At 43.7% G+C, this 12,049-nt stretch overlaps 1 protein-coding gene across 1 annotated transcript in view; it reads right to left on the reverse strand.

Annotated features, from left to right (window-relative positions):
* Window positions 1-4,563: 4,563 nt before the first annotated feature.
* Window positions 4,564-12,049, reverse strand: part of CARHSP1 (calcium regulated heat stable protein 1) — an 82,407-nt gene continuing 74,921 nt past the window's right edge. Inside the window, exons 2-4 of the mRNA XM_089692179.1 lie at window positions 11,710-11,904; window positions 7,099-7,221; window positions 4,564-5,125 (exon numbers count right to left, since the gene is read on the reverse strand). Coding sequence (XP_089548305.1) covers window positions 4,963-5,125; window positions 7,099-7,221; window positions 11,710-11,891 — 468 coding nt within the window. The 5' untranslated portion in view covers window positions 11,892-11,904 and the 3' untranslated portion in view covers window positions 4,564-4,962. The remainder of the gene's footprint in view (window positions 5,126-7,098; window positions 7,222-11,709; window positions 11,905-12,049) is intronic.

Raw genomic sequence — 12,049 nt, forward strand, 5'->3', positions numbered from 1 at the left:
TTTTGAGGACCTTGGAAAACTGAGCACCAGCCCTGTGGTTGTGGCCTACCCCATGCCCAGGAGCCATGAGGCAATGGAGCATGCAGAAGGGGCCCGCTGTCTAACCATAATGGACCTGAGCAAAGGGTATGGGCCACCATCTCTAACCCAGGAGGCTCAGGGTGAGTCAGCCTTCACTACCCCATGTGGCTTGCCTGAATTCACGGGGAAGCTAGTTGGGGTTGAGAACGCCCCAACCACCTCCCCAGGGGTCAGGAATGACCTGCAATGCGGAGTGGAACTGGGTGCAGTTGCCCACTTTAGTGGCCTTGCAGTGTTCGGCCTTGTCTGGGTAGAGCAACTTGGGCCCCTGTCACTAGTCAGGAACCTACCACCCGTGCCTAGTCTGACAGTCGAGAAGGGTGACTGTCAGAAGGGCATGTCAGTGGTTCAGCTTTGGGAACCACCAGTAGGAAGAGACCCCCAGAGGTCTGGGCATGGGGAGACTGAGGCAGTGGTGGCCTGGTCTGCTCCCCAGGCCAAAAAGCAGGTTACGTCAGTCGTGGGTGCAGCTGGCTATGGTAAGATGCCTGGGTGCAACTATCATGGCTCAGCTGGGCCTGTGACTGACCTAGCAGACAGGAAACTGGAGGAACTGGTGTCCTGGATGCTAGCAGGTAACGAGGACTGTTCATCTTGGATGAAGGTACTGTGGACACATCTGGGAGGCAAGTTCCAGAATTCGCCTGTCCGGTTCCAGTGCACACACAGCACCACTACCTTCGGGCCAGATGTAGTCCTAGGCCTGAGGACGAAGATGGGAGAGGGTAATCTCCTTCTCTACCTCGACAAGAAGCTACATATTAATATGTTAGCAGATGACACCCCTGAGCCGAAGTGTTTTGTGAACAGCTAGGCACCCCGGCAATCGCCACAGTATTCGGATTGCCACAGCCGACTGGTGCTCACCCATGACTACTCACTTGGTTGGCACAGCAGTGTTGCGGGGGAGAACAGCTTCTTTTTCAAAAGGAACCTGGGTCTCTCGCAGTGCATATCACCCCAAGGTGAACCCTTGGGCACAGTGGCTCCGTGCCCTGGTCAGGCCAGCCTGCGGCAGAAGTGGGTTGCATCAGAAGGGAAATTGCAGTCCCCTTCAATGCAACCACCTAAGGGGGGAGGTGTAACAGCGTATACCCAGAGATGGACGTGGTTAAACCATTTTGGCTTCAACCTCCATCTTGGCAAAGGGATTAACCATCCTGACAAATATATTTCTCCCTCATTCTTCCCCCCTCCCTCCTTAGAGAGGCCCAGCCACATTTGGCCAGTATGTGTGTGAGTTGGGAATGTCACAGGAGGGTCATAGGAGCTATAAAGCCCCCAAAGGATCCGGGGCCTCCCTGTCCAAAGAACCTGCAAATTGTAACACCTCGTAAGAGGTAAGGCAAGCTTTCCCAGGAGTTGAAAGAGATTCCAAACTAATAAACCTAACTCAGCGTAGGTGACAGAATCAAATAAACACTTTTCAAAATCCATTTCTCCCCTATGTCTCATATGTTGGACATGAGAGACTTGCATAAAAACTGGACCTATCGTCAGATTGGCCACGAGAAGGTGAACAGTTTGATAGGTCACTCGCATTGTCTCGGATACATAGGAAAACAGAAAAGTAGATCTTGTGAACCGTACAGTGTATAATTTCATAATTCATATCTAATCAATCCTCAGACGTGTCTGCATAATAATCTACCTGTGGGTGGAATGTCACTTGCGCACCTGGAAAGTTATGGGCCAAAATATGAATTACGGGAGATTTTGGCTCTAGTTGAGGTATCCACCCATACCTACACGCCCTAAACGGGGTATTGGTCCTTGACTTCAGAGACACCCCCTGCTGGGGACGACAAAATAGGCTGTCAGGCCTAAGAGTCTAAGTTGAAGACGTCTCCCATTTTAACATCAGTACCATCTGGGGAGACCCGTGCCCTTTTGCTCTGAAACTTGGATCTGCTAACCCAGGACTTTGGCAAGTACCTTAACCCTTTCACTTCTCTCTGATATCTCTTTGCTGTGCTGTTAGTCTCTGTATGTTTATATATATATATATATATATATATATATATATCTGCATAATCGGCCTGCGGTGACCGTATTATGCAGACGATTATCTCAACCATTATAGTGTTTTAGCTGATATCACAGAGTTTCCTCTTTCTCTGTACAAAAAGGAGGCCGGAGTCGGTCTCATACAGACCTCTCGTGGTCTCCCTCCTGGGGGGGGTCAGCTACATGTCTCTACCATGCTCATAGATACACTTCTGTTGCTCCTCTCATACAATGTCTCTAGTATCGCTTTTGTCAGACTACAATATTGTTTGAATCTTCATTTTGTCTGGTCAGCTGGTCCCCGGCCCCTCTCTATTCCCTCATTTCCTAGTCCTACCACTACCCCCCTCTAGGGTCTGCCATGGCAGTTGTGAAATCGTACACTGTTTACAGTCTTTTGGATACTCACCCTCCCCCCCATATTCTCATCCTTCTTGGCCTGCACCTTTTTCCAGTCCTCCATTTCTTTTTCTTTGTCTCCCCCCCCCACTTTCTTCTTTCTCCCCCTTTTGTCTCTTATTCTGCCCCACCCCTTTTTTCTTTCTTCCCTCCTCTTTCCCTTTTTCTCATTCTTGCCCACCACCTTGCTGTTTCTCTCCCCTTTCCTTCTCTCTACCCTGTTTTCTCCCCCCCCCCCCCCCAATTCTTTTTTTTCTCCCTCCTGGGATTTGGGTCTCCGGTTTTACTGTGGTCTACTCAGATTCTTCCATGATGACCATGGATACAATACGGACAGCGTCCCTGAATGTCCAGGGCCTTGGTGTTCCTGAAAAGTGCTCTAGACTCCTTTTGGATTTGAAGAGAGATAGGTCACAGGTGGCATTTCTACAAGAGACCCACTTTCAAGTTGCCCACATTCCACGGCTATACAATCGTGATTTCCGCATTGTATACCACAGTCCTTCACTCATTTCCAAATCAAAGGGGGTAAGCCTTTTAATAGCTAAATCTGTGCCCTGGTCCCTCTCCGCAGTGCGTCAGGATCTGCTGGGTCGCTATCTGTTGGCCAAGGGTAAGATTGCTCAATCGGTGGTGACCTTTGCCAATGTCTACTTCCCTAACGCTAGTCATCTGCCGTTTTTGAGAGGGCTGCTCCCGGTTCTACTCTACTTCATGGAGGGCTCCCTTGTCTTCGGCGGATATATCAACTTCGCACTGGAACCACACCTAGATGTTTCTAAGGAATCCTCCCATCTCTCGTTAACCTGTCTTAAGTGCCTGAAGGCTGAACTTCATCTACTTCATTTAGTTGACCCGTGGCGCATTCTACACCCTAACACAAAAGACTACTCCTATTACTCTTCAGTTCATCAGACGTACTCACGCCTAGATTACCTTTTTGTTCAACAGAAAGACCTCCTCAGAGTTTAAACCTAGTTAATTGGTAACTTCACTTTCTCTGATCACGCTCCAGTTTTCCTTGAATTGACTTTGGGACCATGTGATCGCAGCGCTCCATCTTGTTGCTTAAATGAAGCCATCCTTCAATCCGCTTGGGTTAAGGAAGCTATCGAACACTCAAACAAGGAATACTTAGCTTTCAATGCTGCCTCAGTTACCAACCCCTACACGTTGTGGGAGGCACATAAGCCCATCCTTCGCGGTTTGTTGATTTCTATATCTGCCAAACTCAAAATGGAATGCTCCTCCCAAGTAGATGCTCTCATGAACCGTCTTCGGAGGCTGGAGGGCGCACATAAGGCCAGTATTGCTAAAACTCATTACAAACTGATGTAATGTTTAATACTGAGATTAAATTTCACACAGGTGGACTCTTCGTATTTACTAATTAGGTGACTTCTGAAGGCAATTGGTTCCACTAGATTTTAGTTACGGGTATCAGAGTAAAGGAGGTTAAATATAAATGCACGCCACACTTTTCAGATATTTCTAAAAAATTTTGAAAACCATTTATCATTTTCTTTCCACTTTACAATTAAGTGCCAATTTATATAAAATCCCAATAAAATGAATTTACGTTTTTGGTTGTAACATGACAAAATGTGGAAAATATCAAAGGGTATGAATACTTTTTCAAGGCACTGTATTGTGGTAATGTTAGTGAAAAACTGCAAAAGATGTGCTTTTATTTTGCACATACTTCCACTTTAATGAAACATATGAATACATTTCAACATCTAGTTAGAAACTGCCCCCAGGGTACTGGTATGCTGCCAGAGGAGGAAAACTCAACATACCATAAGGTCCAGGAGCCAGGATAAGAGAAATATCCCCACTGCCAGGTGATGAGAGGTCATCACAAAACAGAACTGATAACTTTGTATGCAGAATTATTCATCTCAGCTTTTGTTTACTGCTAGGTGTGCCTTCTCTAGGTTCTTGCGGTCTTTGAAGATGCGTGGTAAAATGTAATAAATTTATACATTTTCCTTAGCCAATAGCAATTATTTGGATAAACTTTTTTTTTTTTTTTCTTAAACACGACTTTCACGTTTTTATTGACGACAAATATGGTTTAGAGATATTTCTAGTTTATTTAGAGCATTCAGTGAAAACAAATCCACAGTACTAAAATATATTTTAGTCTCTTGCAAAGATGTCAGTATGTATCAAGTGAAGGAGGTATATAACCAAATATGGTGCCCAGATAAAAATATTGGACTAGATAAGCCCTGAAAATTAGACAACATTCAGGAGTAGTTTCTTATCTAACACCTGGTTTTACAATTCAGTTGTAGGAATGACAATTAATGATAGTTTGGGACCACCAGAAAACTTTTGTGGACTCTACTATATCTTCTTTTAATTACTAGTGGCCACTTTTTGCAGTAACCTATGATGTTAAACAATAGTAGCAAAATTATAAAAAAAAATCCCATGGCATGTCAATCGCAGTTGATGCCGATGAAAGATTTAGGAATCAATGATATGTCCAGACCACGTCTCATGCTTTGTTCCTGGAACTAAATGGGTGATTACAACTTCTACAGCTTGATGTTTCTCATTTTTGGGTGGAATGGTGCAAATCTTGTACGTCACTTCATCTCCTTCTACAGGGACATATTCTCCTTCAATACTGTTGTGAGAAAAACAGAACACAGAGAAAAAAAAAATGTGAGAACTACCCTAGATATTGAGACTTGTTTAGCATCAGTTACAAGCAAAACAATGTTTTTGAAATAGTTGAAAAAAAGTGTCTACCTAGGAATGGGAAACCTGAAATTCATTTCAGAAACAGCATGCCCCACCACTCATACAGTCAGCAGGGCTCAAAATTTCAAGTCCTGAGCTACTAGCCAGAGTTACTCACCATCAGTTGCCCCACCCAATCCCTACCGTACCCCTAAACACACCCTTGTCAATTATCTCATGAAATGACACTGTTAAATGTTTTATGCAGAATAACGTTACAAAAATAGATAATAAACACCCATCAGGTGTCCCATCAGAATCCCCCTTTACATCAAGTGTCTCATGGGATCTAGAATAAAATGGTTACAGCTGAATATTCACTAAAATGAGTTACTGTTGGCAAGTAAATGATATGCAGCAATAACAATGCAACAGTAGCAAGCTTTTTAGGTTTCATTGTCACTGGATCATGGTAGTTTTAAAGTGTATGTAAACCCTAACAATGCACAATTAGTTTCCTCTTGGTTACTCAAATATATCAAATAAAGTGTTTGGCTTTATCTGTTTAATAAGTGCAAAGAAACACCATTTTTACTTGCCAGAAATCTTGTGAGCCGATAACTCAACTTTTTGTTCCTGATGACTGTTATCAGTTAGCATTGTTCCCAGATCCCTGCAAATTAAACCCCCACTTTCTCGCCTGCCACTAGTTCAAGCAGGTCAAGTCCGAGTCCCTGATCTGCTTTGTATGCCTGGCCAGTACACCTGGGATCTCACAGCTCCTTGATCTCCTCTACCCATTCTGAAAGCCCCTGCATCCTCCAGTGGTCCTGGCCTCACAGAAACAGGCAGGTTTATCCTAGAGAGGGGCTTTAAAGGTGCATCTATAATACAATGACTTGAAGAGGGTTTATACTTTGTACAATGTTTTGATTAAGATAATTTAACCAGCTCAGCTCTGCCCAATAGCACAAATACTGCTACAGGGCGGCATGTATACATACGTGATTTTGCATGTCCGGGTAGGGGTCGCGCATGAGGTGCCCTACCCGCAACGGGCTATTTATCACTGCAGTCTCTGGTCATCTCCTGTACTATGTCCGCAGTCCATCGGTTCACAATTTAATTTTTGTTTTCCTCCTCTAAAAAGGTGCATCTTATGAAGCGAAAAATACGGTACATTTTTTAACTGAACATATTTAACCACTTGCCCTCTTGAGGATTTAGCCCCCTTCCTGACCAGGCCATTTTTTGCATTACGGTGCTGCGTTACTTTGACAATTGTGCAGTCATGCAACGCTGCACCCAAGTGAAATTTACATCATTTTTTTCTCCCATGAAATGAGCTCTCTTGTGGTGGCATTTGATCACCTGTGCGGTTTTTATTTGTTGTGCTATGAAAAAAAACCCAAAAAAACAATTTTGAGGAAAAAAAATAAATCAGCTATTCCTTGGAACTCCTGGTACTACCTATCAATGTTAATGTCAAGTTATATATTGTGCATTTAGGCATACATTCAGTTCTCTTTTAAAATCTACAATCCACATGCACACAAAGGCATTATCTATAAAACAAAATTATTTACTGCTCTATAATCAAATAAATCCAGAACAAAACAAGAAAATAGATGTACAGACAATGCACTACATTAGATTCATAGTGAAACATTTCTAACATGAAGCAGGTGTTCATAGAGCTTGCAAACCCATGACATACTGTATATAGGATAATATATAGTACTAATAAGAATAATCTTTACTGACCTGGAACAAGCCCAGATCCAATTTTGCATTGTAATCATGGGATATTAAATATGGGCCATAATATTGCCAGACTGAGACCACATTTCATCACTGTATTTATTATAAACAGTAATGTCCGTGTGTCGCACAAGTACATTATATCAAAGCACTTACTCAGAGATATGTAAAAATACATCAGGCCCTCCATCTTCAGGTATAATAAAACCGTGTCCCTTAGAGCGGGAGAAATTTTTGCAAACACCTTTGTAGACTGGTCCTTCAGATGCTCTTGCCGTGCTGTGACAAACACACACACAAAGTAATCATGGATATTGAAAGGGAGATGCAAAGAAAAATCATACCCATATTTACATGTTATGAAAAACATTAAAATGTCTGTTCATCTATGGGTTTCTCTTACCTTCAAGGCTGGACTCCCGCCATATAAAAGAAACATGGAATAGCAGCTCTGTATTCATTTTTTTATGCAATCAGTGTACATGAATTTGACATGCTATCAGCCTCTTATAGCCCTCATACAGCAGAGTTTAGACTGAGGGAGGGATAAGCAGCACGAGAAGCCAATAAGTTGTGCTTCTAGGGTCACCATCTGTGCTTTTCACAGATGAGAGCAGGTTCACCCTGAGCACATGTGACAGATGTGAATGAGTCTGGAGAAGGCATATCCATGGAGGGACACACAGACCTCTGCAGGCTAGACAATGGTACCCTGACTGCTATTAGGTATCAGGATGAAATCCTTGGACCCATTGTCAGACCCTACGCTGGTGCAGCGGGTCCTGGGTTCCTCCTGGTACACGAATATGCCCGGTCTCATGTGGCGAGAGTATGTAGGCAGATCCTGGAGGATGAAGGAATTGATACACCATCCGTCTTCTCATTAGGAGCATGCCCAGAAATTGTCAGACATACATACAAGCACTTGGGGGGGCCATACAAACTACTGAGTACCATTTTGAGTTGCTGCAATGAAAATTTCAGAAAAATGGACGAGCCTGCTGCATCATTTTTTCACTTTGATTTTCGGGGCGTCTTTGAATTCAGTCCTCTGTAGGTTGATAATTTTTATTTCCATAAAACGATGTAGCATTCTTTACCTAATCCATATCAGTATAAATATCCAGCATGATATTTTCCCCCATTGAGATCTGTGTTTTTAAAGTGTTCCTTTCATTTTTTTGAGCACTGTCTGTATATATTACACACACACACACTATATTGCCAAAAGTATTGGGACGCCTGCCTTTACATGCACATGGACATTAATGGCAGCCCAGTCTTAATCCATAGGGTTCAAAAATGGAGTTGGCCCACCTTTTGCAGCTATAACAGCTTCAACTCTTCTGGGAAGGCTGTCCACAAGGTTTAGGAGTGTGCCTATGGGAATGTTTGACCATTCTTCCAGAAACGCATTTGTGAGCTCAGGCACTGATGTCGGACAAGAAGGCCTGGCTCACAGTCCTCACTCTAACCCGAAGGTGCTCTATTGGGTTGAGGTGCAGGCCAGTCAAGTTTCTCCACCCCCAACTCGATCCATGACTTTATGTACCTTCATTTGTGCACTGGTGCGCAGTCATGTTGGAACAGGAAGGGGCCATCTCCAAACTATTCCCACAAAGTTGGGAGCATGAAATTGTCCATAATGTCTTGGTATGTTGACGCTTTAAGGAGTTCCCTTCACTGGAACTAAGGGGTCAAGCCCAACCCCTGAAGAAACAACCCCACACCATAATCCCTACTCCAAACTTTACACTTGGCACAACGCAATCAGGCAAGTACCGTTCTCCTGGTAACCACCAAACCCAGATATGTCCATCGGATTGCCAGACAGAAGCGTGATTCGTCATTCCAGAGAACACATCTCCACTGCTCTAGAGTCCAGTGGCGGTGTGCTTTACACCACTTCATCTGACATTTTGCATTGTACTTGGTGATGAAAGGTTTGGGATGCCACTGCTCGGCCATAGAAACCCATTCCATGAAGCTCTCTACACACTGTCACATCTCACATTTGGCCCAATTATCTAGGTACATCCCTAGGTATAGGATTTATCAGAGTTCACGCGTACATTATGTATTCCTGTATTAGTCAGGGTCCGGAACATGTAGAGGGATTTCACTACCGCATCACTCCATACATTAGTAGTATGCGGCTACAATACATCGCTCCTTACATTAGCAGTATGCGGCTACAATACAATGGCCGCCGAACTTCCGCCCCCTAGAAAGGGATTGGCTGGGGGGGGGGGGGGGGGGGGGAGATAAAAGGAAGCTCCAGTCAGTGTAGGCGTATATCCTGAGGAAGTCACGTGACAGATCGTGACGCAACGTGTAGATACGCTAGGAGGAGCTTCCGATGCGCGGTGATATCCTGTCCGGCGCGGGCGCCATCTTGGTGCACCTGTTTGTTCATCCATGTACACCCATAGTGTGGTGTGAAAGCCTGACTGTGTCTCTCTACACGTGAGTGGGCATTTTTTATTCATTTTGTATGTATCAAACAGTTTTACACTATGTTGGCCATTCTCTGTCTTATTACTGGGGCAGTGTAAGGAGAGTTACATACGCAGGAGTGTCATCAGTGGCTGGAGATGCAACTAGTATAAAAGGAGGAAAAGAGTACCACCATCATTACTAAGAAGACTACCCAGGACTGGGAGGATCGTGTTTGAGTGGTTCATAAGGGTCATTGGTCCTGTGGGGCCTGAGCAGGAACTCCAGCTACTGAGGATTGGCACGTTACCAGCCCAAGCACAAGAATTGTGTGTGTGTGTGTTTATGCCATTTATGTGGACTATTTATATTACAGCATCCATATTTAAGTAGGGTTGGAGTGCTGTAGTATTGTTCAGTAGTTAGTGTTACTACTTCATCCCCCAAGGGATGCACACACTGTTTTGCACTGATTAATGATCCCTCAGTTGAGGATCTAGGAGGGGGAGTGTGTCCTTACCAGCACTTACCTATTGTTTAGTGTGTGGAATTGGTATTGATATTTTTTATGTGACCTGTTCTTGCCATCTCATTTTTTGAATTGATTTGACATCTCATGAGGTTTATATAGCGCCGCACTACCTTGGTATATATTGTCTCTACGCACTGTTGTTGTGCCAATCTGAAGGCCACATGAGGTTTGGAGGTCTTTAGCTATTGACTCTGCAGACAGTTGGCGACTTATGTGCACTGTGCACTTTGGTATGCGCTGACCCCGCTCATTTTACGTGGCCTACCACTTCATGGCTGAGTTGCTGCTGTTCTCAGTTGCTTCCACTTTGTCATAATACCACTAACAGTTGGCCGGGGAATATTTAGCAGCAAGGAAAATTCATGGATGGACTTGCTGCACAGGTGGCAACCTATCACAGTACCATGCTTGAATTCACTGAGTTCCTGAGAGCGACCCATTTTTTCACAAATGTTTATAGAAGCAGTCTGCGTGTGCGTGTGTGTGTGTATAAATTTATTTTGTATGTTGTTGTTCCAGACATATTTATTACATACTTGGCCAGTTGGTACCAATGTAAGTATTCATATATCAGGGGTGTATCTCAGGTGCTCTGGGATGGCAGGTGAGAAAGCCCAGATTATCAACATGTTGCCGACCTGATATCCCAGAGCATGGAGCTGGTAGCAGTGGAAGCAGGCAGCCTGGAAGAGGGAGCAGGAGCCGCATAAGCTAATAATTCTATGTAGCGCCAACTCCTGTTCCAGGCAGAGTGATACCAAGTGCACTTTGCCTGGAACCTTTATAGCAGTCTGGAGAGCTATGCCAGTAGAAGCTGGAAGAAGAAAAAGTCAGTGTATGAAATATTACATACACTGCACTTTTGCAATGGGCATATTAGCACCTATTTAAAAAACAAAACAAAAAAAACACTGATCCGCAGGTGCAGCGCACTGCAACTGTCCTGCAGGTTAGCTGCACTGAGCCATAGACTTCTGTTATATCCTGTGGGATCAGTGTGCTTTTTGAAAGCAGGAGGAGCTAACCCACCTTGTCGTGGTGGCAGGCTTCATATTTTTGGACAAAATTTAATTCCTTACTGTTAAATCTTGAAAGCACTGATGACTTGGAATACAATTTTCACTTTCATATATTAAGTTGTAAGAGTTGTAGAAGTGGGTGCATTGAAAGACTCAATGGAATTGCCAGTGGGTGGATTCGATGGAATGGCCAGTTGGTGGGCCCTGGGGAATGTTGATGGTCAGGGCCAGGGGGACCCAGGTCTAAAGCTGTGTAAAGGGTCCCAAAATTTCTGATGGCTGCCCTGTGTGTTTCAATGCAAGGTGGAGAGAGCAGACCGACAGGGATGAGCTCATCAGTCTACTGCTTCTTTCACTGCCTGACAAGGTGAGGAGGAGACCTGAAAGTGTTACTGAACTGCAGTAGAGGAAAAGGAGGTCTCCTGCTCTGGCAGACAGAACAGTGCTGCGTGAAAAAATTGGGTACATCTCAAAACCAAAAGGAGGTAGAAATGCAAATCCTTTGTCAGGTAAAAAACAGTTCATTTTTAAGTATTTCATCTCTGTATTTAGCGGTTTGCCTAAAGTTCAAATTTAAGTTCACTAACACAAAACAAACAACTGATCAAATCCAACTTGTACAGCCGTGATTTCAGCACTGCAAATTCGGATTCATAGCTATAGGTTGCTGCATACAAGAATCAGAAAACAAAAAAGTTTATAAGAACTGTAAATGCTGTAAAAGCATGCATGTCACTGGGCTAATCAAGACAAAATACAAAACAAATAGCTATTACTCACGCAGAAAATGTTCTTGTACGTCTAGTTGGAAGTGGGCTGGGAATAAGGTGGCCTCTCATTGGAGATGAAGAGCGATCTCTAGTTCGTCGAGAATCTGGTAAATTAAGGGTCTTTGAAAACTGAGGAGATACCGGAGAACCATTGGAAGGGGCACCGACAGGAGATTTAGACGGAGATGACATTTCTTCTGCTTATCTGAAATTAACAGAAAACAATACAGATCTTTTGATAAAATATTTGTCAGATGCCTTCCTGAAAGGTTACATGCATAACAGAGTTGTAAAGCACCATGCATAGACAGAAATAAGAAAACAACTATATACAGCTAAGTGATATTAAA

The sequence above is a fragment of the Staurois parvus genome, unplaced genomic scaffold (assembly GCF_062004578.1).
Source record: "Staurois parvus isolate SC_StPar_1 unplaced genomic scaffold, SC_StPar_1.0 ptg000022l, whole genome shotgun sequence".
In the NCBI taxonomy this organism is placed as follows: domain Eukaryota; kingdom Metazoa; phylum Chordata; class Amphibia; order Anura; family Ranidae; genus Staurois; species Staurois parvus.